This window comes from Calypte anna, chromosome 4A, assembly GCF_003957555.1.
Source record: "Calypte anna isolate BGI_N300 chromosome 4A, bCalAnn1_v1.p, whole genome shotgun sequence".
NCBI classification, from domain to species: Eukaryota; Metazoa; Chordata; class Aves; order Apodiformes; family Trochilidae; genus Calypte; species Calypte anna.
The window spans coordinates 6,382,521-6,410,130 of record NC_044248.1 but is presented as its reverse complement, the minus strand read 5'-3'; the positions used below and the strand labels follow the sequence as shown (position 1 = coordinate 6,410,130).

The 27,610-nt window shown below is 38.9% G+C and overlaps 1 protein-coding gene across 3 annotated transcripts in view; it reads left to right on the top strand.

Annotated features, from left to right (window-relative positions):
• The window catches only part of FBXL5 (F-box and leucine rich repeat protein 5), a 33,689-nt gene that overhangs the window by 3,588 nt on the left and 2,491 nt on the right, over positions 1-27,610 (top strand). For all 3 annotated transcript variants that reach the window (XM_030449640.1, XM_030449639.1, XM_030449641.1), the window contains exons 2-10: positions 9,157-9,372; positions 11,120-11,215; positions 12,031-12,214; positions 14,489-14,671; positions 15,372-15,497; positions 16,260-16,408; positions 16,605-16,687; positions 18,240-18,962; positions 21,323-21,471. In XM_030449640.1, coding sequence (XP_030305500.1) covers positions 9,157-9,372; positions 11,120-11,215; positions 12,031-12,214; positions 14,489-14,671; positions 15,372-15,497; positions 16,260-16,408; positions 16,605-16,687; positions 18,240-18,962; positions 21,323-21,471 — 1,909 coding nt within the window. The remainder of the gene's footprint in view (positions 1-9,156; positions 9,373-11,119; positions 11,216-12,030; positions 12,215-14,488; positions 14,672-15,371; positions 15,498-16,259; positions 16,409-16,604; positions 16,688-18,239; positions 18,963-21,322; positions 21,472-27,610) is intronic.

The following is a 27,610-nucleotide window of genomic DNA, read 5'->3' as shown; positions in this document are numbered from 1 at the left end:
CTTCAAGATCAGGGCTGCTCAAGTAGCAGACTCTGGTCTAGATACACTCTGCAGTTAAATTTTGGCTGGGTCTTCTCCAGAGAAAAAACACTTGGTATTGCTCTACAGGTTTTCAAGCTTCCTGCTATCTTGTGGAGTTACTGCAGCTAAAGAGTATGTTTTCAGATCTTTGTGTTATGGACTTACTCAGGAAATTTTGGCTGCTCTCAGAAAGGACTAGGAAAAGTGGTCCTGTTCTGAACACTCTAATGGAGCTACCCATGACTGATGACTTTTCTCGTGTGTTTCTGCCCGCCTCTCAAAACTAGCGTGAGAATTCACACTGTGACTGAGTAGATCTAATAATTATCTGCTGCTTGAAGGGTTAATTGCTGATGATATCCTCTGTGCTTGCATGACCCCTTGATGTTCATCTGGCATCTAGCACACTGAAGCGAAAAGTGATTCACTGAACTGGCTCAATAAGAAGTCAGACAAGCTCCAGAACCAGGTTGAAGGCATGAGAGGAGGGAACAGGGCTTAACTATTGTAGAAGTAAACAGCTGCTTTAATAGCTCAGCTTTATTGTGAAACGTTTGGGTTTTTGATCAAAAACATTTACATTCTTTTTGCCGGACTTCAGTCTTCTCTGATCTCACCTTTCTGTAAAAGATCTCTGCAGTTATTTCTTATGGTTCAGCAATTACTCTGGCTGGTTCTTCCAGGAAATAAAGATCAATTTTGTCATGTTCTGCTGACTTGAATACATTGAACATGTATAAATATTTAACTAGTATTTTTCTTTTCTAGCCTATACTTCTGACTCCTTGTTAAAAATTAATCTACATAAATATTTTTCCTAATTAACTTCCTTATGAAAACTTGAGCAAAGACATTTAATTCTGCTGTTGTCATCTCTGCCTTTCCTCTTAAACAGTTGTCTTAGAGTATCCCTCTTCTTCTTTTATATAAGTACACATAGATTTTTTTCCTCTTTTTCTGTGACCTTAGGTCTGTTTGCTTCTTGTCTCAATGCTGTTCTGTTCTACTTACCTGCACTGTTAAATTCTTGGTGATTTTTGAAGGATTTTTTTTCAAAACTTAAATACGGCATAAAAGTTCCTCTCTTTATTTCCCAGTAATGGTTTCTTTTGATATCTTGCATTTCTCTTGCACTTTGGTGTCTGTTTTAATAGCCTTCAGTTGTGGTTCAGTTGTTTCTGTTCCTTGCAAGCTTTGACCTGTGATGAAGAGAATTAATTGCTTTCATGTGTTAAATTTGTGATGCTCTTACAGTGAGGGTATTGCAGATGAACCATTTCAGGAGTGAAAAATACTGCTCAATTAAGTTGAATTGACGTTGTAAAGCAGTGGGCAGGGAATTAGGTGTCCATATTATTGTTACACTTCTCATGGCAGCCAGGAGGACTTAAAAAAATAGACAAATAATCAACATTCTGGCTTTGAAAGAGAAAATCAAGTGTTTTTCTTTCTTGGTGTCCTTGAATAGAAGATAAGTGTTTCTTGAAGATAAGTGTCCTGTATCTAATCAACAAATATCAGTTCTGCTTTTGAAATACCTTTTCTGTCTTTTGGTACACTGTCCTTAATTTTCTGTCTCTGCTTCAGATATGTGTCTGTTGAATTAGAAATTCATAGTATCTGGTTATTAGCAATTAACATTCTGTAGCATGTTTAACATTCTTCACCTATGTTTAGAATGAATAAACAGCTACTTAGGAGGCTTGGTGTTAATAAGTCTGCAAACGATGGGCTACACTATCCCTGCAGGCAGAAAATGGAAAGAAATTCCTTCCCTCCTCATTAGCATCCAGAAGCAGATGAGCAATTTACTGTCCTTGCCTCTGAGTATTTCATCAGGGACTCTGCCAATTGGCTTTCCATCTTAGCTTCTGGATGCTGAATAGTTCAATAACTTCTTGTTCTACCTATTGGGAAATAACACCTTTGAATTCCTTTTTTATGCAGAAGAGTATTTTGAAGATGAATCTGGACAGTGTGTTTTAAATATCTACATTTAAAAGTAAATGTATTTAAACTAAAGAGTCAAAGGATGTCTGAAATGGAGGACAGTAATGATAAAACATGTTTGGAGTTTTACGTGAGGCTCTTCAGACCCGCACAGCAGCTTTGCTCCCTTCTTCATGGTGCTTTTATCTTTTGTTGCCACCTCAAACCTTCTGACTGTTTCTTCATTTTTTTGTCTAGCAAAACACCTATTTTTTTTCTTACCTATGAGCTGCTTTGCCCTTTTGTGTCTCTCTTTTATCTTCATAAGAAAAATCAGAGTGTATTTTCTTCAGCCAGACACTGTAGAAGTGTTTTTTCCAAGTAATTGCTTAGCACATATTTTTGCTGTCCCAGCTGTAGGAAAAGTTTTCTGTTGATCCTTTGCATGTTCCACTGACCTTTTGTCCTTTCCTCCAGCCTGCTCTGGAGAGCTGTAGTAACCCACCTGTGCCCTTCTCTGCTTTAAGCAACAATAATTTATTCTCTTCTACTCTGTGGTTCAAAAAATAATAAAGGGGTACCTTCTAAAACCCTGGAGACTGTAATTAGTGTTTATCAGCGTTCATACTCGTTTTATGCAGCTATCCTAGGGTATGCTTTAGCTGATTAAATAGAATTTAATTCTTTGGTCAGTTGGGATTCTTGAGAGGCTTGGCTTTTTATTTGTTTTTGCAGTTAGTGCCCAAAGTGAATTAGGCTGGAATGGTGAATTTTTCCAGTGCCTACCATCAGCTGTGTAAGGAAATTGCAGTGGAACTGCTGCACACGTCTTTTGCTGTTTGTAGCTTGCTATTTACTGCAGTGGGAGAGTGGAGAGGAGCCCAGAGGCTGCAGTTGTTTTACTCTTGGGACTGTAGATACATCCTGACAGAAGGCCAAAAGGCCAAAAAGGAAATTCTAGAATGTGTATGAGAAATGCTGTGATAGAGATACCTAAATAACAGCATCATTGCAGGCGTTCACTGAGTTTTCATTTGAGGATCTTTTCTTTCATATCCTTAGATTTTTCTTAAATGTTTTGTTGGGTTTATTCCAGCAGACCCAGTGGCAGCTTGTGTCCCTTCATCCCTGGTAGACCTGCACTAGTGGAGATGACATGGTGGAGGAGGCTCAGCTGATTTTTACTGGTGCTTCCTGAGCTCTGCTTTTTGCTACAGTCCCCAAGGGGATCTGACACAACAATTACATCACTGAAGATCTTGGTACAGTCAGTCCTATGTGTCTCTTTGTAAAAAGCCCTTCATGACTAAAAAAATCACCTACAGGTGTTGATTAGATAGTGTTAACTGTGTATGTAGTGAAAGCAAATTATATCAAAGACTCCAAAAAAAGGGAAATACAGCAGTTTGTTTCTACCTCCTCTGTGATTGTCTTTATCAGCTTGGCCTCCCTCTATGTTTCAAAATACAGAGTACAAGATTTTACCTGCCCTGTTGCCTGTGCTCTTTGAAAATGAAAATTTTTTCTGTCTTAATCTCTTAATCTTTGAGTTAATACAGTGTTTGTTGTTTTGGTTTTGCCTTTCAAAAAGAAGAAAACCAAAACCAAACTACTTCAAGATTTTCCTCAGGCTGCAAAACAACTGATGAGATTACCTAGAAGACTGGATTATATTGAGAAGATGACAGATGAGCATTTGAAAGTTCTGGATTTCTTGTTGAGTTCTGTCAGATCCTGTCCTTCCCGACTGCTGTACTCAATATTATCATTTTGTGTTGACCCACAGCCAAGAAAACACCCAGAGCAAAAAACCTGTATGACTCCTCTGATTTAAGCCCTCATGAATCCAAAACTGCTGAAGCATGGAATAGTTTAGCTAATACTTTTACTGTTCACCTTCTATACTTCTACATAAAAGAACAAACCAAGAAGCAGGTGACACTATGAGAGGACAGTCATTGTTTTTTTCTGGGCTATCTTGGCACTACACTTCTGCCTTGGGAAGAATATAAACTCTTAATAACAACTTCTTGTTGTGGATTCCTAAGTAAGACCTTCCCTGGAAGTAGGTGTCACTGCTGGCTGTCAGTCAGACTGGCACACTGAATGGGTGAAAAATGAAGCCACTAAAAAAGGCAAAACTTCTTACTGAATCAGTACCCTAAATGCAGCTGTGTAATTGCTAGAGCATATTCCAAGGGAAGTAGGAGGAATGTACAGCTGGAAGCAGGGGCAGGGCTGCTGCTTCTGGATGTTTCTTCCCTCATCCTCTAAATTACAGCAGATGAAGCATAACGTGAAACTCCATTCTGTTGGTGTTGACTCAGGCACTCCTTACAACGGCCATTTTTCTTCCATTTTCTTGCTCATATAATTGAGATATATTTCTGCAGAGTCCAAGTTCCTGACCTTTCAATTTTAGTGCTATGTGTATGTGAAATTACAATATCTAAAAATGTAAGATTTAAAAGTTGTAGCTGACTAGTAGCTATTGTTGGTTTGTTTTGTTTTTGTTGTTTTGTTTTTTGGTTTTGGGTGGGTTTTTTTCACCTATTGCTGTGCTAGTCTGATAAGAGCTGCATACTTCTTTTTCTTGATATTTCCTGTTTGCTACTTTCTCCTTGCTGGTTAGTTGTATGCTTGGATGTTTTTAAGGAAGAAGCAAACCTTTCCAGTTATTAAATGTATTTTTGGCATAAATATTTATGAAAGAACTGTCCAAGTTTACTGTTAGTAAACTGACATTCCTGGAGAATTAATTTTCTCTTCTTCTAGGCAGACATTTTTCCATATTGGCACACGTGTAAAATGCTTCCAGAAACCTACTAATTCTGGGGTTTTCTTTGGGTTTTTTTTTAGTGATTTAATTAACAGTCTTGTGCTTTCCTATTTAGTTGCAACATTTTGGATAGGAATACCTGTCTTCATCTGCCAGAAAGTTTCTTTTTTTGTGAAAGCACTAAAGGCATGAGGGAGATGCAAGAATTAAATGTAGATTTACCTTCAGTTGAATGAACACAAAGCACTGTATAAACAGCAGTTACTGTTAGTTTTGCCAGTATTGTCCTTGTGTTCTTGAAGCACTAAAACAAAATGATAGCTTAATGTAAGGGTGTTTGTTGTATCTTTATACATTCATCTACTTCTTAATAATCCTGATACTAGTTTACACATAGCTTACATTCATCTCACTGTGTTAACTGCTCTGTTGTAGTTCAGACATTCACCTAAACTGGTAAATCATTTTCTGAACTACAAAGATTTTTCAAGCATAGCTTTTTATAATTGCATCATTTGCTGGGCATCTTTTTTTAAACCTCAAGTGATTTGTTTATTTACTTTTTTTCCTCAACAAAGGAACAAGGAAGAATGGAATTACTGGATTTTTTTTAATCAATGGCAGAACAGGGGGTAATGGCTTTAAGTTGGAAGAGGGAAGACTTAGGTTAGACATCAGGAAGAGATTCTTTAGTGTGAGGGTGGTGAGACACTGGCACAGGTTGCCTGAAGAAGTTGTGGATGCCTCATTCCTGGATGTGTTCAGGGCCAGGTTGGATGGGGCTTGGATGTGGGAGGTGTCCCTGCCCATGCAGAGGGTTTGGAACTGGATGATCTTTAAGGTCCCTTCCAGCTCAAACCATTCTATGATTTTGTGACCTTCACTGCTTGGCACCAGAGAGGCCCTTGGATCACTGATGAAATAAAGTTGATGTGTGGTGTTAATGTGGTTATTTGGCTCTTTGGTTTTCTTTGGTTTTTAATAAATAATAACTCTGAGTTTAACAGCTCCTGTCTACTTTTTAGTACACCTACATCAGCCTATGTGCTTCAGACAGAATTTGCAGTGACTGACTCCTGTTTGGCCTCTTGCTCAGGCTGTTGGGATTTTATATAATTCTGAACTTTCATGAGCCTTTAAAAGGCACCCTGACTTTTTCTTCTGTGGTTGCTCCTTAAGTTTGCATTTCAAATAGAAAAACAGCTGTGTTGTAACTTAGTTGTTTAATGTCTTCAGAAATCCAGAAAGCTCCCAGGTAGCTCCTGATACCTGTGGCTGTGATAATTGGGTTAGTGCTGGGTGCTGTACGCCTGCTCAGGGATCACCCATGCCCTGTGCTTTGTGTTTTTTACCAGTCAGCAAATATCCATAATGCAATCCATTTCCTCCCCATTGCTATTCTCTTGGATTCTCTGTCCAAGTTTGGAAAACTACTGCACTAGTTTTCCATGTGTAGACCTGGTGAAAAGTGGGCCTTGGAGTGAAGCAGCTGCTGCCTGTTTATAGTCTTGGTCCCCCATCATGAGACTTCATCAGTCCTGGTAATGAAATTACAGATCTGACCAAGTGACTTTGTTGCTAGGCTACCTGTCCTCTGAAAAGCCAGTTTTCCTCAGCTTTAGCTGACCTTTTTAATGTACCAATTGCTGATTTGAGCACAGTCATTAAACTTCAATATCCTCTCTGTAGTTCCTAATCCCTTGGATATCTGCTGGAGACCTCAGTGGCAGAGGCAAATATGCAAGTGTTTCATGCTGTTATGGCTTCTATAACATCTAGAGCAGGAATTCTTAAATTGCATCTACAAATGGATTATTTTTCTTTTAGATTTATGGGTTCAACAGAAGTTGGAGTGTTGAAACATTTTGAGTCAGGAAGCTGAGAAGATACTATTTTGTGTCAAAACCAAAAAACCAATTTTGTGAGTTTTTTAATTTTTTCACACCCAACAGCAAAGTAAAAGTTTTTTCACACCCAACAGCTACCCAACAGTAGCTTTCCTGTTACACACTTCAGAAGCCTTATGTGTGTTCTTACATCAATCAAAATGCCAAGAATTTGAGAGAAAATTGGATTATTGGGGAAAAGGGACTTTGGGGACTGACTGAGGTGTTTCTTTATGGGTATAATGAACTATTTTGGGACAGTCCTTGATCAAGAGGAATACTACTTCAGAAACCAAACTTTACCATGAATTAGGTCTGAATTCCGAATGGCTGGAGGTGAGAGATGCTCATTTCTGCACCCTTCTCCTGTGCTTGTTTAGACTCGTGTTTCTCTGTGGAAAAACTATGCCTGTAGTTTATGGTACCCTTGCTCTGTGAACTGCAGTCTCTGAGCTTAGCACAGGAATGAAACGGTGTTCAGAGCCACGGTCTCGTGGCACGTACATCACAATTCATGCCTCAAATCCTACTACAGTGCATCACAAACACAACAGTTTTTATGACCTATCAGTAGTTGCTCTAAAAGAACTGAGGGAGGGGGGGAAAATCTCTTTATTTTGCCTGATTTTCTATTTCTGCTGAGGCTAAGTAAATTATTACTATTAGTAGTAGTAGTATTGTTATTGTTATTATTAATTTTTTTCTTTATTTTTCTTCATTTTTCTTTCATAATGGCCATATTTTGCTCCCATGTACAACATGTAAGGCTGACTTGGAGTTGCATAAGCACTTGGCAGATGTCCAGCGTGTTTCAGTTGCACCGCCAGTGGTTGCTGGGAAGTGGTAATGCAGTGTCAGGATGAATAAGTGCATTTGGTTCTTTTTTGTTTGCTGTTTAAAAAAAAAGTCTTAGGCAAATAGGGTTAATTTTGATGTATAGAAGTACGTATGGAAGTGTGTGTCTCAGAATCCCAGTCCCAGGAAAACCCTTAGATTCTGGAATCTTCGTGATCCAAAACACTTGTAAATACTCCAGTGGCTTGTGTTCTTAATTAAATTAAAATATTCTTATTTTTAGAATGCTTGCTCTCTTATAGTGCTGTAGGCTATGATTCTTGAGCTGTACATGGGCTAAAACAGAGGAATGGAAAAAATACTACATTTCTACATTCACCAAAGGAAAAGAGTCTTAAAATATAATGTTGCTAGTGGTGACTGTATGCATATAAAAATGGTCATGTTTTACCTAGATTTTTTTTTTGTTTTGATTTGTTCTCACTCCATTAGAACCCTTTTCTAACAGCTAATACAGTTTATATTCACTTGGTAGGACTCAGTGTTCCTTGTGGATAGTATGTCCCTAAAGGTATGCTCAGGGGCCTGTGGTAGTGCCTTCTTTCTATGGACTATTGAGAAAGTGTCCAAGCCTTTCAGTTACATGCCAGGCTGGGGAGATTGCTTTGATTTCTACTAGGAAATTTCTACATTTGTTTATCTCAAGGTTTCACAAGATTGGTTTTATGTTCCTTAAATGCAACTTTGATTTTACTGTCGCCTTAAAGCTAATGCAATAACTGCATTGTTCTCTCAAGGATGATCTTCCTTACAAAAGTTATCATACTGCTTTGCTGTTTTCTTAAGCTGTGTTCATTCATGTGGAATGAGGCAGTTGCAGTCAGCCTTTGTCTAATTAGACATATACTTTATCCATTATTGCATACATTGTAGAACTTCTGTTGTTGCAATTGATTTAGGTTCATTTTTTTTTTGTCTTCAAAGCCTGTGGTGAGAAATGGAGTTCAATAGCAGCCTCTGGAAATTAGAGAACTGTGCAATAAATTCCATTTACTTAAACCTCATTCAGAAAGCACAACATTATTGTGAAACTGTTCTGTTAACTTATTTTGGGGAGTTAGCAGAATTTGAGTGTGGCTTACTGGTTTAATGAACTGCAAGAGGAAATACATACGTGAACCAATCATGCATAATGAATTTTTTTTAAAGTTTCAAAACAAGCTTGAGTGGTTTTTATAGTTCCAAGAGCTCCACGTTCCTGTGTTGGGGGACCCACAAATGTTGAGGCCCCAGTCCTGCAGATGGGGTCTCATGAGAGGGGAGCCAGAGGTGGAGAATTGAGCTGCTGGCCACATTTCCCTTGATGCAGACCAAGACACAGTTGGCTTTCTGGGCTGCAAGTGGCCACTGACAGCTCATGTTACATTTTTTGCCAGCTGGCACCTCCAAGTCCTTTTCCTCAGGAGCATGGCACACACTAGTTTGTGTATTCCTATCTATGCACATGAATCTCTAATGTTTTATCTGTTGTGCTTCAAGATTGAAAGGAAAAGTTTTAAATACTCTTTATTTTCTTATCTCTTTGAAGTGAATTGCTTGAATTGCAAACTGAATTATATTTTTTTCCTGTTTTAAGCTTTTTAAGTAATGGGAGCACTGAGTAACAGGCACCTAATACTTAAGTTTAAGTATTTAACTTGACATGTTTTTCATTGAGTTTTATAGTGAACTTTTTCTTTCTCCTAGCTTTCCAAGACCAACTTTTCCAACAACAATGATTTTCGGGCCCTTCTGCAGTCTCTTTATGCCACATTCAAGGAATTTAAAATGCATGAGCAGATTGAAAATGAGTGTATCATTGGTTTGCTTCAGCAACGCAGCAGGACAGTGTACAATGTGCACTCAGACAACAAACTATCAGAGATGCTCAGCCTCTTTGAGAAAGGCTTGAAGAATGTCAAGGTAAGTAGACTATAAAAAGGGGTCGTGTCCTAAGCAAAGCTTGCAAAGCATTGGTTTGCCTCAACTTTGCTTGATACTCTCTACAAATAAACTAAGGAGGAAGAAGAAACGTCTGTGGTTGCTTGATATAGTCATGAAATTCTTTTGCCATTCATCAGAGTTATTAAATTACCTCTGAAAAGAATTTTTACTAGTGTATTTGTGACAGATGTCCCTCACTGCATAATTGGAGGTGTTTTGGAAAGACAGCAGGGGATTTTCAAATATGAAGAAGGCTCTGCTAATTGGTCAGAACATTTCCTGACTGTAGAAGTAATGGTTTTTATTAATTTGCAAGGAAACCCAAAGTATCTTCTTTTTGTGGCACATGGCATTGTATTTTTGTCACAAGTGGAGATGATTACCATACGTAAAGGCATTGTTTTATTCTGTTAGTGAGTCATGTACTCCTTCCAGTAATCTGTTACTCAGTAATGTTGTTAATGTTCCAGTCCTCAAGGAACTATAAATGTTATTTATCCAGCTGGCTTTTTCTCAACTTAAAGTTGTTAACTTCCTCTCCAGTAAAATCTTATTTGAATTGTGCTGTGTTCTTCTGGGGTACCCAACTCAACTCCCCCTTACTACACTCTTAAGAACTGTTGTCTCCAGTAATAATTTGACATCTCATTTCTAGTATAAGTTGTCCATATTTTCAGTAAGAAAATAGTAAATATGCAGTTGATTCCATTTCACTGCTTAAGGCTGAGAATCCTGCAAATACTTTTTTTTTTCCCTGTGCATATCAAACTTTAGAATCTGTTTAGTTCCCATTAATGAAATGGAAAATGAAGGAAAGGAAAGAAGAGGAGGAAATTAATGTTTGACTTAATGCTATCCCTTCTCTGATAAGGTGCTGGTGTTGTTCTGTTACTTAGCTGAAGTCTGAAAAAATAGATTTCTCTAGTTCTCTTTATATACATTAAATGTTAGGTTTTTTTGATAGTGTGGTTAATTTAATTTAAGCTGATGGCTCCAGTCTTTCTTTCTGTAATAGTCAGGGTTTCTTGATGCTGTACAAGTTTGAAAATGAGAACATTTACTGTAAGAGCTATGAGGAACTTCAGTATGTTGCAATTACTGGGCAGACTTCAGAACCAGTTTCTCATTACTGGCATTATAGAACAAGGTAACAAAGGGACAGATGAGGTTGGTCTAACTTTTAGCATTTAAAAGTCAGTTCCATCTTTTCTTTGGAAATGAGTCTTTATAAAGATGTCTAGAGTGTGTGTGACTAAATTCTGATTATAATTTGGAAGCTAGAATTGTAGAATTATTAATGTGAAATGTTTGCAGTGAAAAGGTGTAGTGGAACTGCTTTATCCTATAATAATTCTTATGCAGATCCTTATCTTAGTCTGTTACTACTTTGAACTTCGGGTGAGACTGTAGATTGGCAGACTTCAGTCTTTGCTCCAAAGCAGAAATGTGATTAGACAAGTTAATTTATACTTCATAACAAAATAAATTGGAATCAGGCAGGAAGGGAATACTTTGTTCTGCCTACTAACAGGTCAGTACAGACTGTCAGCTTGTCATGAAACTTTGTTAGTGAACACATTCTTACCGTGAAATAGAGCAAACATGCTGCAGGCATGGGGAAGACATAATGGGCTTTACTTTGAAATACTGGTTTATTTAACAGTTCATCCCTTGAATGAATGGACAGGATTAGATAATAGTTAATTTATCTTTGCTTGCTTCTCAGAATGAATATGAGCAGCTGAACTATGCGAAACAGCTCAAAGAGAGATTGGAAGCCTTTACCAGGGATTTCCTTCCTCATATGAAAGAGGAAGAAGAGGTAGGTAAAAACTATCCTTAGATACCATGCTGATATTTTTGGGGGGAGTTGGGATGATTGAATAGAGACAAAGGGCTTAGAGGTTAATTTTTTTCACAATTCTGTGTTTTTATTACTAGGCCAGTTGGCATTCAGGACTGTGGTGTAATTGTTCTGTGGCTGTGACTGCAAAGTGACGCATTCTGGAACAGGGAATATATTGAAAATTTAGGATGAAACTCTGGTCCTTTCTCAAAAATTGTTAACAGTAGTCCACTGGGGCCAGATGTTGTCTGCAGCAGGTAGTTATTTAAGGGGGTGTATAACAAAACTTAAAGGAAAAAGAAGTCCTGGAAACTGGTGCTTTATGACTCAAACTGACACTCCCAGTAAGCCTCTGACCTATATTTGAAGCGTAGACTAGTACTGCCAGTCTAGTGATTTATGGGTATCCAAAAACTGGGAAGCATCTGTTGGAGAGAGTAGATCTGCCAAAGTTGGTCCAAGAGAAGTCTTCTCTCATGTTTTTCTTCCTTGCCACTTTGCCTTCTGTGTGAGTACCTCAGTGAGTTGCATAGTTGAAGCAACTTTAATTGCTTCCCTTTTCTTTTGAAGGACACAGTTCAAAAACTTGTCTGGAACTATGATCTTTTAGCAAACAGAGGGTTGGAACTCAAGACTTCCATGGTCCTGTCCTTAATATTCATTTAACATATGACATGTTTTACTTGGAGAGAAATTGAAACAGGAATTACTGTGTTGGGAGGTCTGTGTAGCATTATTGACTATCTTCATCAGCATCAGACTTGGTTTTTTCCCCTGTTCTTTTCCTCTAGGTTTTTCAGCCAATGTTGATGGAATACTTTACTTATGAAGAACTGAAAGATATTAAGAAGAAAGTAATTGCACAGCACTGCTCACAGAAGGAGGCTGCAGAATTCAAAGGTCTTAGCAAATGGAATCAAGCAGAAGAGCTTCAGAAGGTCTTTAAGTATTCTGTGGATGAGAAGGCAGATCAAGGTGAAGTATCTCATTAGAGTAATTTTCAAACTGCAGCTTTTATCTAAAATGTCACACCAGTGACACACCTGAAGTTATGTACTGTCAGATACAGTTGTAAATTGAGAATTGGGAATTTCTTCAAACCAGTTTTGAAACTTCAGGAACTACTGTTTACTTCAGGCTTCTTGGCAGGTTTTAATATAGACAGGACTTCACTGTTTACCTATTACCTACCTTCTTCCTCTCCCTTCCCTCTCTATTATATTTGATATAATAAACAGGTGGAGAAGTTAGAATTAACTTCTGATTTTATACAGCCACTGAAATGGAATTTTCTGTTTGGAGATCCTGCATTTAATTATTGGTTTTCTGAACTGCTTCATAGGCTTTTCTGTTGATGGTTTAATAAAACAGGATAGTTAACCAACTGACAATATTTCAAATTAAAAGCAACTGGCCTTCTCCTGCTTCACTACTTGTCTTTTGGGGGGCTGCTCAGGAACTGGAAAGGAAGCAACTCTGTGTGTGGAGTGATGCAAGGGAATGAATCTGTGCAGCATGTGAGCAGGTCAGGTGAAATGGGGGTTCTGAAAGTGGATATTTCATTTTCATTCACCTCTTTACCTTTCCTTACAATAAGTGGATGACTTCTGAAATGCACTTCAGGCTTGTTCTATGACAGTTGAAGCAGCTGAAGAGGTCCATGTTTACAGTTTTCAATCTTAACTAATAAAGAAGAGTTGATGGCCCAAAGAAGAGGAATTAATGTACAGGAAGTGTAATACTGGGGTGTAAGACTGATAAGCAGAGCAGTCCCTCATTGACTGATGTGGTGGTTTTGATAAGATATGGTGCTCTCATTAGGAAAAATACTCTGTAATCAGGTTTTTATTTTTTTTTAATGAAACTTGACTGCTCTGAACTACCAAGCTGGTCATTTTCTGCCCTGCAGGTGCAGCCTTCAGAAAATATCATGGTCCATGGTGTGAAGTACCATTGGGTCTGAACAGATGAGTGTGACAGAAGTAGCCTTACAGCATTACTTGCTGTGAAGTCCAGCTGGAATAGCGGTTTTGGGACAGCTGGAATTCAGCAGTGGTTATTTTCTAGACATCAGGGAGAAGGAAGTATGTGTCCTGCATATCTTCTTTAAAAATGGAAGAAAATAACACAGCTTGGAGTCCTGGGCAGTCTTACTGCATTTAGAAATTCTCTGTGGTTGCCTGCAGTGGTTTGCCAGGTGTGCAAATAAATATATCGATTTGTCAAGTGAAACTTTATTTAACTTTATTTTTTGAAGTAGCAATAGGTAAGGTTTAAATTATGTTCACTTTTGAAGCTTCTTTCCTTGCAAGAAGAAACCTGATCTCACTTTAAAGTATTATGCACTTTGTGTCCTAACTTTAAAAGCAAATCCCTACTAGTTTGTGTAACCCGCTACTTCTAAGGACTCCTCAAAACTATTTTAGAAATACTTTTTTTCTCAAGTAAGTTGCCTTTAAACAAAGCATTAAAAATTAATTTAACACAGAAAAAAAAATGACTAGCTGAAATTCTGAAATTATTTTTTCATATCATTTGTAGTTCTCTTTGTACTTATGCAGTAAGGGAGAGCTGTTGGAGATGGTTCCTATTGCTGTCCATTGAAATACTAATTACAGAAGTAAAAATTTTAGTCTCTAACCTGATATTTAGGATTTCCTTCCAACTTGAATAGCTTGTCACCATTCAGAAGTTAAAATTAATTGTCTGTACTCTGAGTTAAAGCTAGAAATAAAGTATGAGACAATTACAAAGAGGTAGGTGTGGACTTCTTGCTGTTTTCCAGTCGAGAGTGGTCCTAGATGGTGGGTTCTGTGTGCTAGTACCATTTTCTGGGAATGTGGCAAAAATATGTGTTGCCTGTGACATAAGGGACTTTTAAAGAGCATTTCATTTATAGCAGATAATACTTTCATCTTGTGGTTGAGTAGGAATGTACTTCTATCTGCTGCTTTTTTGACTCTGGGATGGTCAACGATTGGAAAAAGCTACTCAGCTGAGAAACTGGAAAGCAGAAAACTTAGCTGATTTTGTTCTGTTTTGTTTAAGGTTGTATTACAGTGAATGTTTTTTAAAGCCAAAGTGATACCTATGTTTTTCTTTTTTTGCAGCTCTTTTGCCAAACAGTTGTTTAAAATTTTTTCAGACACTGTTTTTTTATTGCCCCAGTCAAAGGGGGAATTCCATTATTATTATTATGTAAAGCTATGAGAATGTGCCTCACTTTAACATAAACTTTCTGTGTTTCAGAAACTGAAGTAACAGGACTCACCACAAATATTACCAATCTTCCTCCTGAAGTGATGCTGACCATTTTCAGTTACCTTAATCCCCAAGAGTTGTGTCAGTGTAGCCAAGTAAGCACTGAATGGTCACAGCTGGCTAAAACTGGATCTCTCTGGAAACATCTTTACCCTGTTCGTTGGGCCAGAGGTAAGTGAAATTTAATTCTTCCTCTAAAAGTGTGTTAATTATCAGAACTTCTCAGTTTGTGGCAGAGAACCTTTTACTAAAGGCTGTCATGTACAGTGAGCCTGAGAGCTGAGCCTCATGGAAGGGTGGATCCTTGTGGCAAGGATAGTGCCCTGAAATTCAGTTAAATGTTAAGAATCCCCAGAATACACATCCCGTCTTACAGAGCTAAGAAACTAAAAGTTGTGGTTGTAACTCAGGGGTAGCTCCTGTATAAAAACAGTTGATTACTTTTACTACGGTTTGTTTGCCTGTATAAATGGTAACAAGTACATTCACTAATAGAACATATTAATTATGATTTAAGAATCTAGAAGTTTTGAATTATAAAAGCTGTTGCTACACTTGTGTGGATAATATTTTTATTTCATTAAGTTACTAGGTAGAGGTAAAGGTTATATATTTCATTAGTTCCTGACTAGTATTTTTTCTTGTGAGAGGTCTGTCTTATGGTTCAGACCTAACTGCAGAATTGAAGTGTAAAACAAGTGAAGTTCTAACATATCCTCACAATCTATTCTTACTTTTTATGGTCAATCTCCAAAGAAAACTGTGTGAATATAATTGCTTTTTTTCTGCAGTGACAAGAAGCTTAATTTTTTTTTCTTTTATAATTTTTTCTTTTTCCTTCCCTTCTTTTTCTGGGTTGGGGGGTGAGCAGGTGATTGGTACAGTGGTCCTGCAGCAGATCTTGAGACAGAACCTGATGAGGAATGGGTGAAAAATAGAAAAGATGAAAGTCGTGCTTTCCAGGAATGGGATGAAGATGCTGACATAGATGAATCTGGTAGGTATACTCTGATACTGGTTATTTTATTTTTTCCTGAAAAGACAGCTAGAAGAAAAAAGTTTATGAAATGGATTTTTTTACTGTAAAATCAGTTTAAATTACAAATTTTATTATAAATGATATCATTAAAGACAAGTGCAATAAGACATGTTCTGTCTAGATTAAATGCTTCCTAAATCAAGTAGACTTTTGCAGTAAAAAATACTTGAAGTTCTACGTAGCAACTCCTTACAAAGGTTCCTAAAGTGAGTGCTCTCTTTCCTCATCATCATCTCATTGTGACTTCCAGCTGAGTGAAAAAATGGGGGAATGGGAAAGAAGCAGATGGTTTTAATGAGCTTAAGTAATTAATCTGGGAGAGATCAAAGGTGTGCAGGTAGAAGAGGTCTGGGTACAAAGTGCCCTGTCAGGTAGTATTGCAATGTATAAGCAAGATGGTGGAAACAGCTGCCCCACAGAGCCCTGAGCAGTGCATAACATGTAGTAAATATTTCTCCAAGTCATTTAATGATGATTTTTCTGTTAAAACTTACTGCTTTTTCTTGGTGTTTGAGTTAAACTTTTCAGTGCTATCAGAAAGACAAGCAGTTTTTTTGTGTGACTTTATTTCGAGCTACAGTTCACCCCTATAAGATACTTTCTGAAACTTATGCCATTTAAAGCTTATTTCCTGCTGGCTTGTTTGATTCAAGATGGTAACGTGAATTTCAAGTGGCTCACAGCATATTTTAAGTCTTACACTTTGTTTCTCTTTTGCAGAAGAAGCAGCTGAAGATTCACTTGCCATTAACATAGCACAAATGGAAAAACGTTTACTTCATGGCTTAATTCATAATGTCCTCCCTCATGTGGGCTCCTCAGTGAAGACATTAGTGTTGGCCTACAGTTCTGCAGTGTCTAGCAAAATGGTATGTAGTTTCTAACTGGCATTTAATAATTGTGGCTGCCAGCCTCTTAATTAATAACTAATGTTGCTAATGTTAATCCACTCGTGTAGTGAAAATGAGTTGCAGCTCAAGAGAATGTTAATTCATATTTTGTCTCTTGATACTCAGCCTTATTGGCTGTGATACCTTTACTGATTATTTTCCTTTCCTTTTCTAGGTTAGACAGATCTTGGAGCTTTGCCCCAACTTGGAATATTTGGATCTCACTCAAACTGATATTTCAGACTCTGCATTTGGAAGGTTTGATAACAATTGTTTCTTTTAAAAAATAATCTGCTTTTTGAGGGGGGGGAACTATTCAAATGTGTCTTAATCCACTCCCAATAAAGAGATAAATAGGGAGGTTGCATTGAGGATTCACACGTGAGAACTCAACCAGAGTAACAGATGAATGAAAGTAGCATTTAACTTTTTGTTATGGCCATTTAAAATGCTGTGTGTTCACTATTGGATATGCAGTAGCTATCAGTCTGTAGCTATCCATGACAATAATTGTGTTTTGTCCTTATTAGAAACTTCAAATTGTGCACAGATTTTGCACAGTCACTCAGTTGGAGTAGTTCTTGCTCCAGTACAGCTGGAATTCCAGGTTTGGAATACTGCTATTTAAGGCAGTGATCAAATGGTGGGGAAAGTGCTAAGGTGTAGATGTAGTAACTGGATTCCTAGATTTTACTGAAGCCTGTAGAAATTTCATGGATGTCAGTGGGATGGTGCATGGATGCAGAGCTGGAACCCATCATAATGTGCTTTGAAATGCTATGTGCTAGCACAGAAAATGTTACCAACAGGGATGCTGGTGACAACACTGCAGTGTCTGTAAAAAGTTTTAGTTGAAGTGAAAGCCTTACAGTCTTTGTGAGCTTTTCCAATCTGTAGTAAAATTTACATTATTTGCTGTTCCTCAGGTATTGCTGTAACTCAAAGAGTGAGTTTGGCTTGCTATAAATAGAAATTATCAGTTAGAGAAAGTAAATTATAGTTAACATTAACTGGAAAAGTAAAGGTCATTTAAAACATATATATAGTTTTATAGCTAATAATGTAATGACATTACTGTAGATGAAATTTCTATTTCAGCTAAAAAAGATAAGGCTTGAAGGGGTAGAGTTTGTGTGAATATAAAAATCTGATTGCATTATCTTTAATAACTGTTCTGGAATAATTGATACTGTACATAGGATGTATTTCAGAATCCAGCTGTTCTTTCTGAAGGAAATGGAGGCTGTATGATCTAGCAGCTTGACAAAACTCAAATACTAGAAATTCAGACATTCTCAGATGTTTTGTTTGTTTGTTTTTGGAATGAAATTTGCTAGCTCAGTAAGTTAATTTATTTTTAGCCTTCCGGGAAGTTAAAAGTGGTGTCTAGTAACTTAAATAGCTCTTGGTAACTTCACTGTACACAACAGAAGTTGTTGTTGGAAACGATTGTCACAAATGTATTTGGTGTTTGCAACCTGATCTTGTTCAGTGTGTGGCAAATTTGGGCTTCTTTTCTGTCTTTGTCAAACTTGGGCTTGTTTTAAATCTTGTCATATATGGGAAGAAATGCAGGTTGTTACTGATTTATGATTGATTTCACATTTTTTTTAGACATAATCTTTCTAGGCATAAATGCAGCAGTTGGGGTCTCAAATGTAGCCAGTGATTTTTCTTTAAATGTTCTGTGAAATATTTTCCCTACCAAATTTTCTTTTGTGTACTTAGCCATAACACCTGTTTCTAAACACAAAACAAACCCCATACCACCAACCAACCATCCCAATTTATTTTTTTTTCCTGATTTCAGTTGGGCTTCAGTTGGCTGTTGTCAGAATCTCCGCCACCTGGATCTGTCTGGATGTGAAAAAATCACAGATGTGGCTATAGAGAGAGTTTCCAGAGCACTGGGTATTGTCTCAACTCACCCTATCAGAGGCATCCTGAAAAGCTGCAGGAACAGGAATGCCAAGACTTTGTGGAAAAACAGAGAGATCCCTCTGCACTCCAACAAGAAGTATAATTGTTTGCATGAAATCAACAACGAAAACCTCATTGAAGCAGGAGAGGGTGCTCAGCACTGGACTAAACCTGACAGCTCTGAAGACTTCAGTCCTGCATACGTGTGGATGCTGGATGCAGAGGATTTAGCTGACATTGAGGATGCTGCAGAGTGGAGACACAGAAATGTGGAAGGGTTTTGTCTTATGGAACCAACATCCCCTGTTAATTGTTCTGCATCTTGCTACAATAGAGACATTTATGGATTAAGGACTAGAGGGTGGCAGCAGCACTGTGCTTCTACTGACTTGATTTACTGCGGTCACTCCTTCTGTTGTGCTGGGACAGCACTAAGAACTATTCAAGCACTTCCAGAGTCCTCTGCACTGTGTAAAAAACCAACAAGGACTAAGCAGTCAGAGAAAAAAGACTCTGCATACTCTGGGAGTGAAAAAACAGATGAAGAGACTGCACGAGTTCTTCAGTTTCTCAGTCTGTCTGGGTGTTACCAGATCACAGACCGAGCTCTCAGGTGAGGAGACATTTTTTTGAGCTATTTTGCTGCAGTACTTTTTTTTTCTTCTGGTTTTATTTGATGGCTCACTCCAGGGTGACTCTGCCTAGTTTTGGTAGAAACATTTGTACTGAAGAAAGTTCCATTATTACTTTGGTAAGTTGAAAGTGGTCTTTGCATCTTAAATATTTATAGCACCAGACTTAACATTTCTCTAGAGTTTTGGGGGGGAATTAAAAAAAAATATTTTAGACTTATCCTCTGAAATCAAGTGTTTTTGTGACTTTGTTGTTCTAGGCAGTATTAATACTTTTAGATTTGATCTTCAGTGATTCCTTTTTAGGAAATTCTTATGATTCACTGATTTTTCCATTATGCTTTTCATTAAGCCTCCAACTTTATAAAACTGGAATAATATGCCATACAATCTTTCTGAATAATGAGAGGATTTATGGACAGGATGGGTCAATAAGGCCAACTGTATAAGGTCCAACAGTGCCAAGTGCTGTCTCCTACACTTGGGTCACAACCCCCCCTCCAATGCTACAGGTTTGGGGAAGAGTGGCCAGAAAGCTGCCCTGAGGAACAGGACCTGGGTGTGCTGGCCAGCAGTTGGCTGAACATGAGTTTGGGGATTAGGAAGAATTAGAATTAGGAAGAATTTCTTCACCAGAAGGGTTGTCAGGCACTGGAACAGACTGCCCAGGGGAGTGTAGGGGTTGAGTCACCATCCCTGGAGGCACTGAAAAGTGTAGATATGGTGCTTAGGGACATGGTTTAATGGTGGACTTGGTATTTTAAGGATTACAGTTGAAATTTATGATCTCAAGGGTCTTTTCCAACCTAAATGTGATTCTCTTAATTTTGCATGTGCATCATAATAATTTTGCATCATGTTAAACACAACATCATGTGACAAAGGAGGAGGAAAAATAGTTGGAAGATGACTTGAGCTTTGAGATGGCTTCAAGAGGGTTAGAAAATGCCCTGTGTTGGATAGTATTTGCCATTGAGACTGTGTCAGAAAAATGTGATTTGTGTTTTATAGTGGAATAAAAATCAAAATGGGATGAATCTGAAGTACTTAGTGCTCAGGTGTGCTGCAGTACTTTAGGGCTAATTAAAGCTTCTTGGAGAGGGAGAACTTCATGCCTACCTGTACTGTACTTGTCTCTCTGGAGGCTTCATTCCCATTTGATGTTCAGAAGTTCCAGCTGCTCAGGTGCCTCCTGCAGTGATTTTTTCTGACACTTTCACTCCCCACTGTTAGTCTTGCTGAGAGTGAGCTTCAGAGAGTTGTGCTTTGTGTTTGAGCTTCTTGCTGTTCAAGTGGGAGAGTGGACTGGGAGTGGTTAAGTTTGGTTTGGTGCTGGTTTGGTCAAGCTGTGTGTGGTGTGCATGTTATTGCTCTGGTCATCTGTGACCAAAGGGAGATTTGGTCATTGGAAGCTGTGTTGCCAGTTTCTCATTGTTGCTTTTTGGATAAAAGACAAATAAGAGCTAAGAGTTTTTAAGGAGAGGGAATGAAACCTCCCAAGAGAAATGTTTGCCATCTTATTTAACAGAAAAGTTGTTAACTCAAACCTGGTTTTGTGGTCAGCAGCTGACAGGAGGAAGCTGTACAGTGATGAGCTGAAGGCATTTCCAGTTTTATCTCTGGGTTTGGATCTGTAGCTTGGTGATTCAGGCCTGGTGTTTTTGTTCTTTTTTTTAACCTGGGTGAGCTTCTTTGTGATGGAGCTTGTGCTGGTGGCCCTCTGAGCTGATGGAGAGGCCATCAGCCTGACACACTGACTGCTCAGGTGTGACACATCCATGAGGCTGATGCAGCAGCAGCCAAGCTCCCTTGTACTCAAAGGAAAGATAGAAAATTGCACTTGAGTAATAAGGTGATGTGTTGCCAGAGAGAGGCTCTGTTCTCAGTCCTAGGGATTAACAATCTTGGATTCCCAAATAATTTCAACAGTTAAACAGGTAAACTTAAGTGCAGTGTATCAAACTTGAGAGTTTTCAGGGTGGCTTGAAAAAAAATATACTTCACCTTGGAAGGGTTGTCAAAATGAGTAGTGTTTTGGAGAAGAGTATCCTGGTAGTTTGAAATACTTGGTCATCTCTGGAGTCATTTATAAATAAACTCATTTGCTATTTAAGTCTGTCAGAAGGAATTGTTAATTTCTGTAGAAATCAGTTCATTTTTTTCAGGTCTGTTACCACAGCTTCAGGGGTGATCCCCTTTACAGGGTGTGATATTCCAGCTTTAAAACTGCATCATTTCTGTGCAGTGTAGTTTTTTTGTTAGGAGATGCAATCAAGCCCTCGGCTTGGTGAGGCAGTGGAACACTGTGTGGGCTCTGACACCTCCTCTGTCTGTTTCACAGGGCATTGACTCTGGGAGGAGGACTGCCACATCTGGAACACCTGAACCTCTCGGGGTGTCTGACTGTAACTGGTGCAGGCCTGCAGGAGTTGGTTTCTTCATGCCCTTCCCTGAATGATGAACACTTTTACTACTGTGACAACATTAACGGTAATGGCTTTTTATGAAGATGTGATGGCTTTCTGGGTTGTGATGGTTGGTTTTAGGGACAAAACAAAAATTAGAAGAACCAAAAAACCACCAAAATCCAACTTTTTGTTTTGTTTTGTTTCTTGGCACTGAGTTTCACAGATGAATTACGAAATAACAGCTACTAAGTCAGTTTTCCCTAATTTGTTCTGTTGGGTTTTTTGCTAGTCAGTAGTACAGTTCTGTATTACCTACTGAAAGCATTTTTAATCCATGTATCCCATCATTTTGTGTAGCACAGGGGCTAGAAAGTCTCCCTGTAGCTAATACACACTTGCTCTCCCAACGCTTGTTTCTCTCCACTTGTATCTTCCCTGCAAACCATGTAGTTGTGTTTTTCTCTATGGTTGTATCTTCAGACAGAGGCTTCATTAGATTGGTACCAAGATGGGGATTTTTAGGAAAGGAATGATGTGTTTTTCCATCCAAACTTCCCATATTGAAGTAGGTGGGATCCAGGATATTTTTGATCCTAGCATTATGTGTCCTTATGGGAAATGTAATTTCATTTTTCCTGGTTTTCCTTGAGTCAGTTAAGGGTGTATCTGAGCTGGGGAAGGGTCAGGATGAATGCATAAAATAGAATTACAGTGCACCTCTTTCCAGGGTCATTGACCACCCAGGAATTCAGTCTGTTAGCAGTAAGCAGTTGTAGCTTTAGAGGTGGAAACCATGGTGTGACTTTTATTCCCTGTATCAATAGAAAACAGGTAAGTGCCATAGAAAGGAAAAGAGGATAATAACTGAGTTCACAGGACCATAAGAGCTAATTATGGGTGAATTTTAATTATATTCCCTGGTGGTCTGCTTGGTAATTTACATCTCTATTGAGATGCAGCTACAGCAAGGGTAGAGGGTGCCAGAGTTTTGGTTCTACAAGTAAATCTGACATTTGGGTATTCAGTCCATTGAAGGGGATATGAGATGATGCACTTGGATTGGATCCTAATATTAGAAGGGGAAGGGTTAAATCAACATCAACTTCATGCACTTTTTTGGCACTGGTGGTTTGGCTTTTTTTTTTTTTTCCCCTTCTTTTGAGACTCATGCTTTTTGTTATTTCCTTCCATCCCACCCTTACTACAGCTTTAAAAAACCCAGCATTTCAACCTGAACATTTTAAGATTGCTTTTTAAAAATCATTCACTAACTCTCCTTCCTGCATTGTGTTACGTTTAAAGATGCCTTCAGAGATCATTTAAAAACTTTTTCCTTTTACATCTGATTCCTTGCTGGTTTTCCTGTTTTCACTTCTGTGAGTAATACCAGGCTTGATGTTCTGGTTTGACTTCAGACATCTGTGTGTCTCTCCTTGTTCCTAAAATATACTGTGCCATCTTAGTAGCTTAAAAAGCCAGAGCCTCTTGTGTGAGCACACCACCTTAAAGCTTGTCTGTTCCATAGCACTCTCAAGAAATATTTAATCAGGATACATTTTTGGGATTATTCTGTAAAGTTGCCATGATCTTCTTGTGTTTATTTTCTTGCTTCTCCTGTGTGCTGGAAATTGTGAGCCTATAAACCCTGCTTGCTTCTGTGAAGGGTCATGCATGCCCTTGGATGAACACTTGCTCCTGTAGAGAGAAATCAACAGGAGAGTGAGGCTGTAAGCATCTGACTTCTCAAATCTATTGAAAAAAAAGTAGCATCTCAGAAGTTTGTGACTGTTTTCATTGAGAAGAAAGTAAATAAAACCTTACAGGGGTTCCTAGCAAAATTCTCAAATGGGAAATAACCTTTAATAACTGAATCCCCTGCAGTTTTATTAGGTTACTGCTCTTTGTATTTCACTCAGACATCACTGGATAAAGTTATTCAGTGTGAAACTAGTGCCCCATTCCACTCTCCGGGCAGTGGGATTTCTCTTGACAGCTTCAACTATTTCTGCATCAATTGGTATTTCTAAAGTAACTGTAGAAAAAGCAATAAAATCAATCCATAGCTGAAGCTGTTGGTTTGTCTGTTTGCACCAATTGATTGTGTTATTAATTGCTGCACAAAGATTAATGGTCTGTAAGCATGTAGAGAATAATTATTTTCTTTGCCCATCAGCTCATCAGGGATTGTTGTCAGGGAAGGAGATACATTCTGGGATCTTGTTGGAAAACACATCAGTCTAGCAGAACAAAAAGGGGAGTAAACAGCATGGAATTCACCCATCTTTGAATAATAAAGATACTGCTTTGTTGAATGGTGACATAGAAGGGCTTTCACCCACAGCCTATTTTCAATATTTTTACCTATAAACCTATCAAAGGCCCTTTGGATTAATTTTTTTTTTTTTCTTTCTGGAAGGCTTGCTGGACTTGTTGGGTAGGGAATTTTGAGGTTTTCATTGCAAGTGCTGGCTTACCCATAGCTGCTCTACCTCTTCAGCAGATAAAAACTAAAAGGATAGAGCAGCTATGACTAAATAGCCATGGTTGAGTCTGAGTCACTGACTCTTCTTGCACAATTGTACCATGGTGCAGTTTTTATAAGCAGAGACCATGAATTTGCACACACTTCCAGTTTTATTTTCTGTTTCTTTACCATTAATATGACCTCAGTTCTTGGTTTGCTGACTCCGGTTTGGGATCACCACCTGTGTTTTGCTCAACACTGAACATTTGGGGTAAGATAGCCCTCAGCTGCAGCTGAAAGCACACCTGACGTGGTACACACCTTCTAATTGCTGATTTTAATCAATGTCTAAACCACATTGGATTGTAAATCAAATGAGCTGAGAAGAGCTTAATGTATGAGGTTCACATTTACAGGTTCACAGTTGCTCACTGGCTGTGTTCAATCTCATTATATTCTCAATTTTAAAGCCTGGTGTGGAGAAATGTGGGGCTCCCCAATTTCTGCAGCAGCTGCTCTTTGCAGTTTTCAAGTAGGATTCAGTCTCTAGAGTTCTTTAATGATGGAGACCTCAGCTGTAATTAAAGAAATAGGGCATTAGTGAAATAAATCAAGTTGTGGTGTTTCTGATTCACCTTTTTCTTCTGGCATTTAGAAATTCATTGGTCATAGTTTGCTCTGTCTTACAGCAACAGAGCCAAGACTTTGCAATTTCTTGTAAGATTTATGGACTCCTGGGTGCAAATTCATACAGGAATTAATTGTTGTTAGACTTCATCATTTTGGTCTCTCTAAGTTTTATGGATAACAGTGCCCTCATACAGATCTGTAAGTGTAACTTTACTGAAGCCTGAGAAAGGATAGCATTTAGTAGACTCAGACTTGAATTTAGGATTACCTTTATCTGTTTTTTTAAAGCTACTGCTTAATTTAATCACTTTTTTTTTTTTTAATTATTCTCTTGTAATGTGTTAATTTTGCTACATTGCCATCAAATACAGTATCCAGTGGTGATGATGGAGCCTCTTGCTGGTTTTGGCTGTCTTGGGTTCCTCCCAGCTCATTCTTACTGCCTTTCTGAAACCAGCAATAGTCTTTGTGTGGCTCCTTGCTAAACATCTTTTCCCAGATGGGTCAGGTCAGGGATCCACCTTGCTGCAGACCACAGGAATATTTCATGTTTCTGTTGGCACAGGCAGGAGCTGGAACAGGTGGCTAAAGGGACATGGTGGTGGCAGCCAGTTGTCCTGGCTGGAGTGGCTCTTCCACTGTGGTCTTGGTCTGGGTTGTTGTGTTCTTGGTGAAATGGCTCATTTCTTCCTAGGAAATTTTAACTAATTTTTGTTTCATTAATACATGTAATGAAATGGAGTAACCAAATAGCTGTCCCCCTTTCTTACATTGGAAGGCAAGTTGGATGTACTTTATTTGAGAACACTGAGACCTCTGTTCTGGGTCACCTGAAGCATCTGAGTAACCAGATGTGCATATGAAAAGAATTACAATAATCCAGTTTAGAGGTAACTAAACCAGTAACATAGACAGCAGCAAGCTAGGTGAGAATCTAATTAACTTTGTTTTCCCAGGTGAACTATCCCAAGACACATTTATTTTAGGCACTTCACTGCTAGCACTCACTGGATCTTCACAGTCAGTAGAAAGAGAAGGGGCCCTTCTAAAAGTGACCCAGCCCCACTTTAAGGTCTGATATGACCTTAGAATATCAAAGAAACTGTTATACAGCTGCCATGTTGCATCAGTGAAGGGAGAGGGACTGAAGACCTTGTATATAAAGTCTAAAGAGCATAGGAGAGAGTATTTTAGGCAAGATTAAAGAGGTTGTTCAGATTTAAACAGGGGTAGTTTGAAAACAAAGTCCAGTCCCAGTGAGGTTGGGAGCAAAGTGTGGGAAAATGGGAGATGAGGAAGGTGAAGAGGTGTAGCCCAAAAGTCAGTTGTACTTACTCAAGCAAGGCAAACAAAAATTGATCTCTGTGGGTATCAAAAGCAAAGTAATTTCAATTCTGTTACCTGTATCAGATGTAGAAAGAATAAGCTAAGGAGGGCTGGGGCATTTATAGAGATAAATGACTTGTGATAAAGATCAGTTGCTGTGTCAAAATATAAATGAGTCATAACCAAATAGCCTTGCTGTTAAAACAAACCTTATTATAGTAAGAGCATAAAATGCCCTTCAAATGATGGGAATTATCTGTCCATGCTAAGGAAGAATACAGGGTTGTGGGGGTTCAGGTTTGAACCCTGGATATTTAATTTCATCAGAGGCTATGAGGGAAGTTAGTGATGAGACCATGGGAAAAAAATGAAGCATAGGAAGAAATGTAATTTTTCACTTTGGTGTCATTAATGTAATCTGTATTTAATTAAGTGCCTATAAATTAGGGAAGATTCTGAATTTTTCAGATGCTGTAATTTCCTTAGTTCTGATTTTTAAGTTGCTCTGACTGGTTTGAACTTCAAGCTGGTTAAAGAACAGGAAAAAAGGGCAGGGCTTAATGGCCACTGAGGGTTGGCAGGAATGGAGGTGACATTTCCCTTCCCATTCCCCCTGCTGAGAGTTCTGTCTTGTGATCAGTCCCATTCAGCATTTCCATTGCTGTCGTGGTGTAAGGAATGCACACAGCCATTCCAAGGTGACTGAGCTGCCTCAAGTAGCAGTACTGGTGCTGAAGATTTCCAGAAGGACTTCTTACAACCCTTGGATATAGCTGTATGTATGGTTATGTGTCTGGGTGGTTGGGAATAATCAAACTGTGATGGCATGAGATTGAATTCCCAGCTGGCAGTTGCAATGTGGAGACATCAGAGAGCTGTGGGTGCTAATTCTGAGATCTTTCCTGTTTGCAGCAGCAATCCAAAAAAAGCCACAAATGTTGTATCTTGTCAGGGTGTTGAGAACAAGGTTGAGGGTGTTGCTGCATGGTCCTGGAAGCCTTGGGGCACTCACATTTGGAGTACTGCATGCTGTTTGGGTCTCCCCATCTTGAGGAGTGTATGTCACAGAGAAGATGGCCAGAAGAGATCTACTGAAGAGTTAGGGAGCTGAGCAGCTGTCTTGCAGTGTTGCCATCTGGGAATGAGAAGGCTGAAAGGGAGGTGACTGCTCAGAGAACTGACAAAGCAGCAGATGAGGTGGATGTGCAACAGCAGCTCTCAAAATTCAGAATCATAGAACTGGCTGGGTTGGAAGGGACCTCAGAGATCATCAGGTCCAACCCTTGATCCACTACCACTGCAGTTCCCAGCCCATGGCACTGAGTGCCACATCCAGTCTCTTTTTAAGTATCTCCAGGGATGGAGAATCCACTACTTCCCTGGGCAGCCCATTCCAATGTCTGATCACTCTTTCCGTAAAGAAATTCTTTCTAATCTCCAACCTAAACCTCCCCTGGCACAACTTGAGACCCTGCCCTCTTGTCTTGCTGAGAGTTACCTGGGAAAAGAGACCAACCCCCCCCTGGCTCCAACCTCCTTTCAGGGAGTTGGAGAGAGTGATGAGGTCTCCCCTGAACCTCCTCTTCTCCAGGCTGAATGTCCCCAGCTCCCTCAGCCTCTCCTCATAGGGTCTGTGCTCGAGTCCCTTCACCAGCCTGGTTGCCCTCCTTTGGACCTGCTCCAGGACCTTGATATTCTTCCTAAACTGAGCTCAGCAACAGCAGGCAAAGGGTGTAGGTGACTGATTTAAAGCAGACACACAGCATAGTAAATTTGTGGAACTTGGCCCTGTAGGGAACTG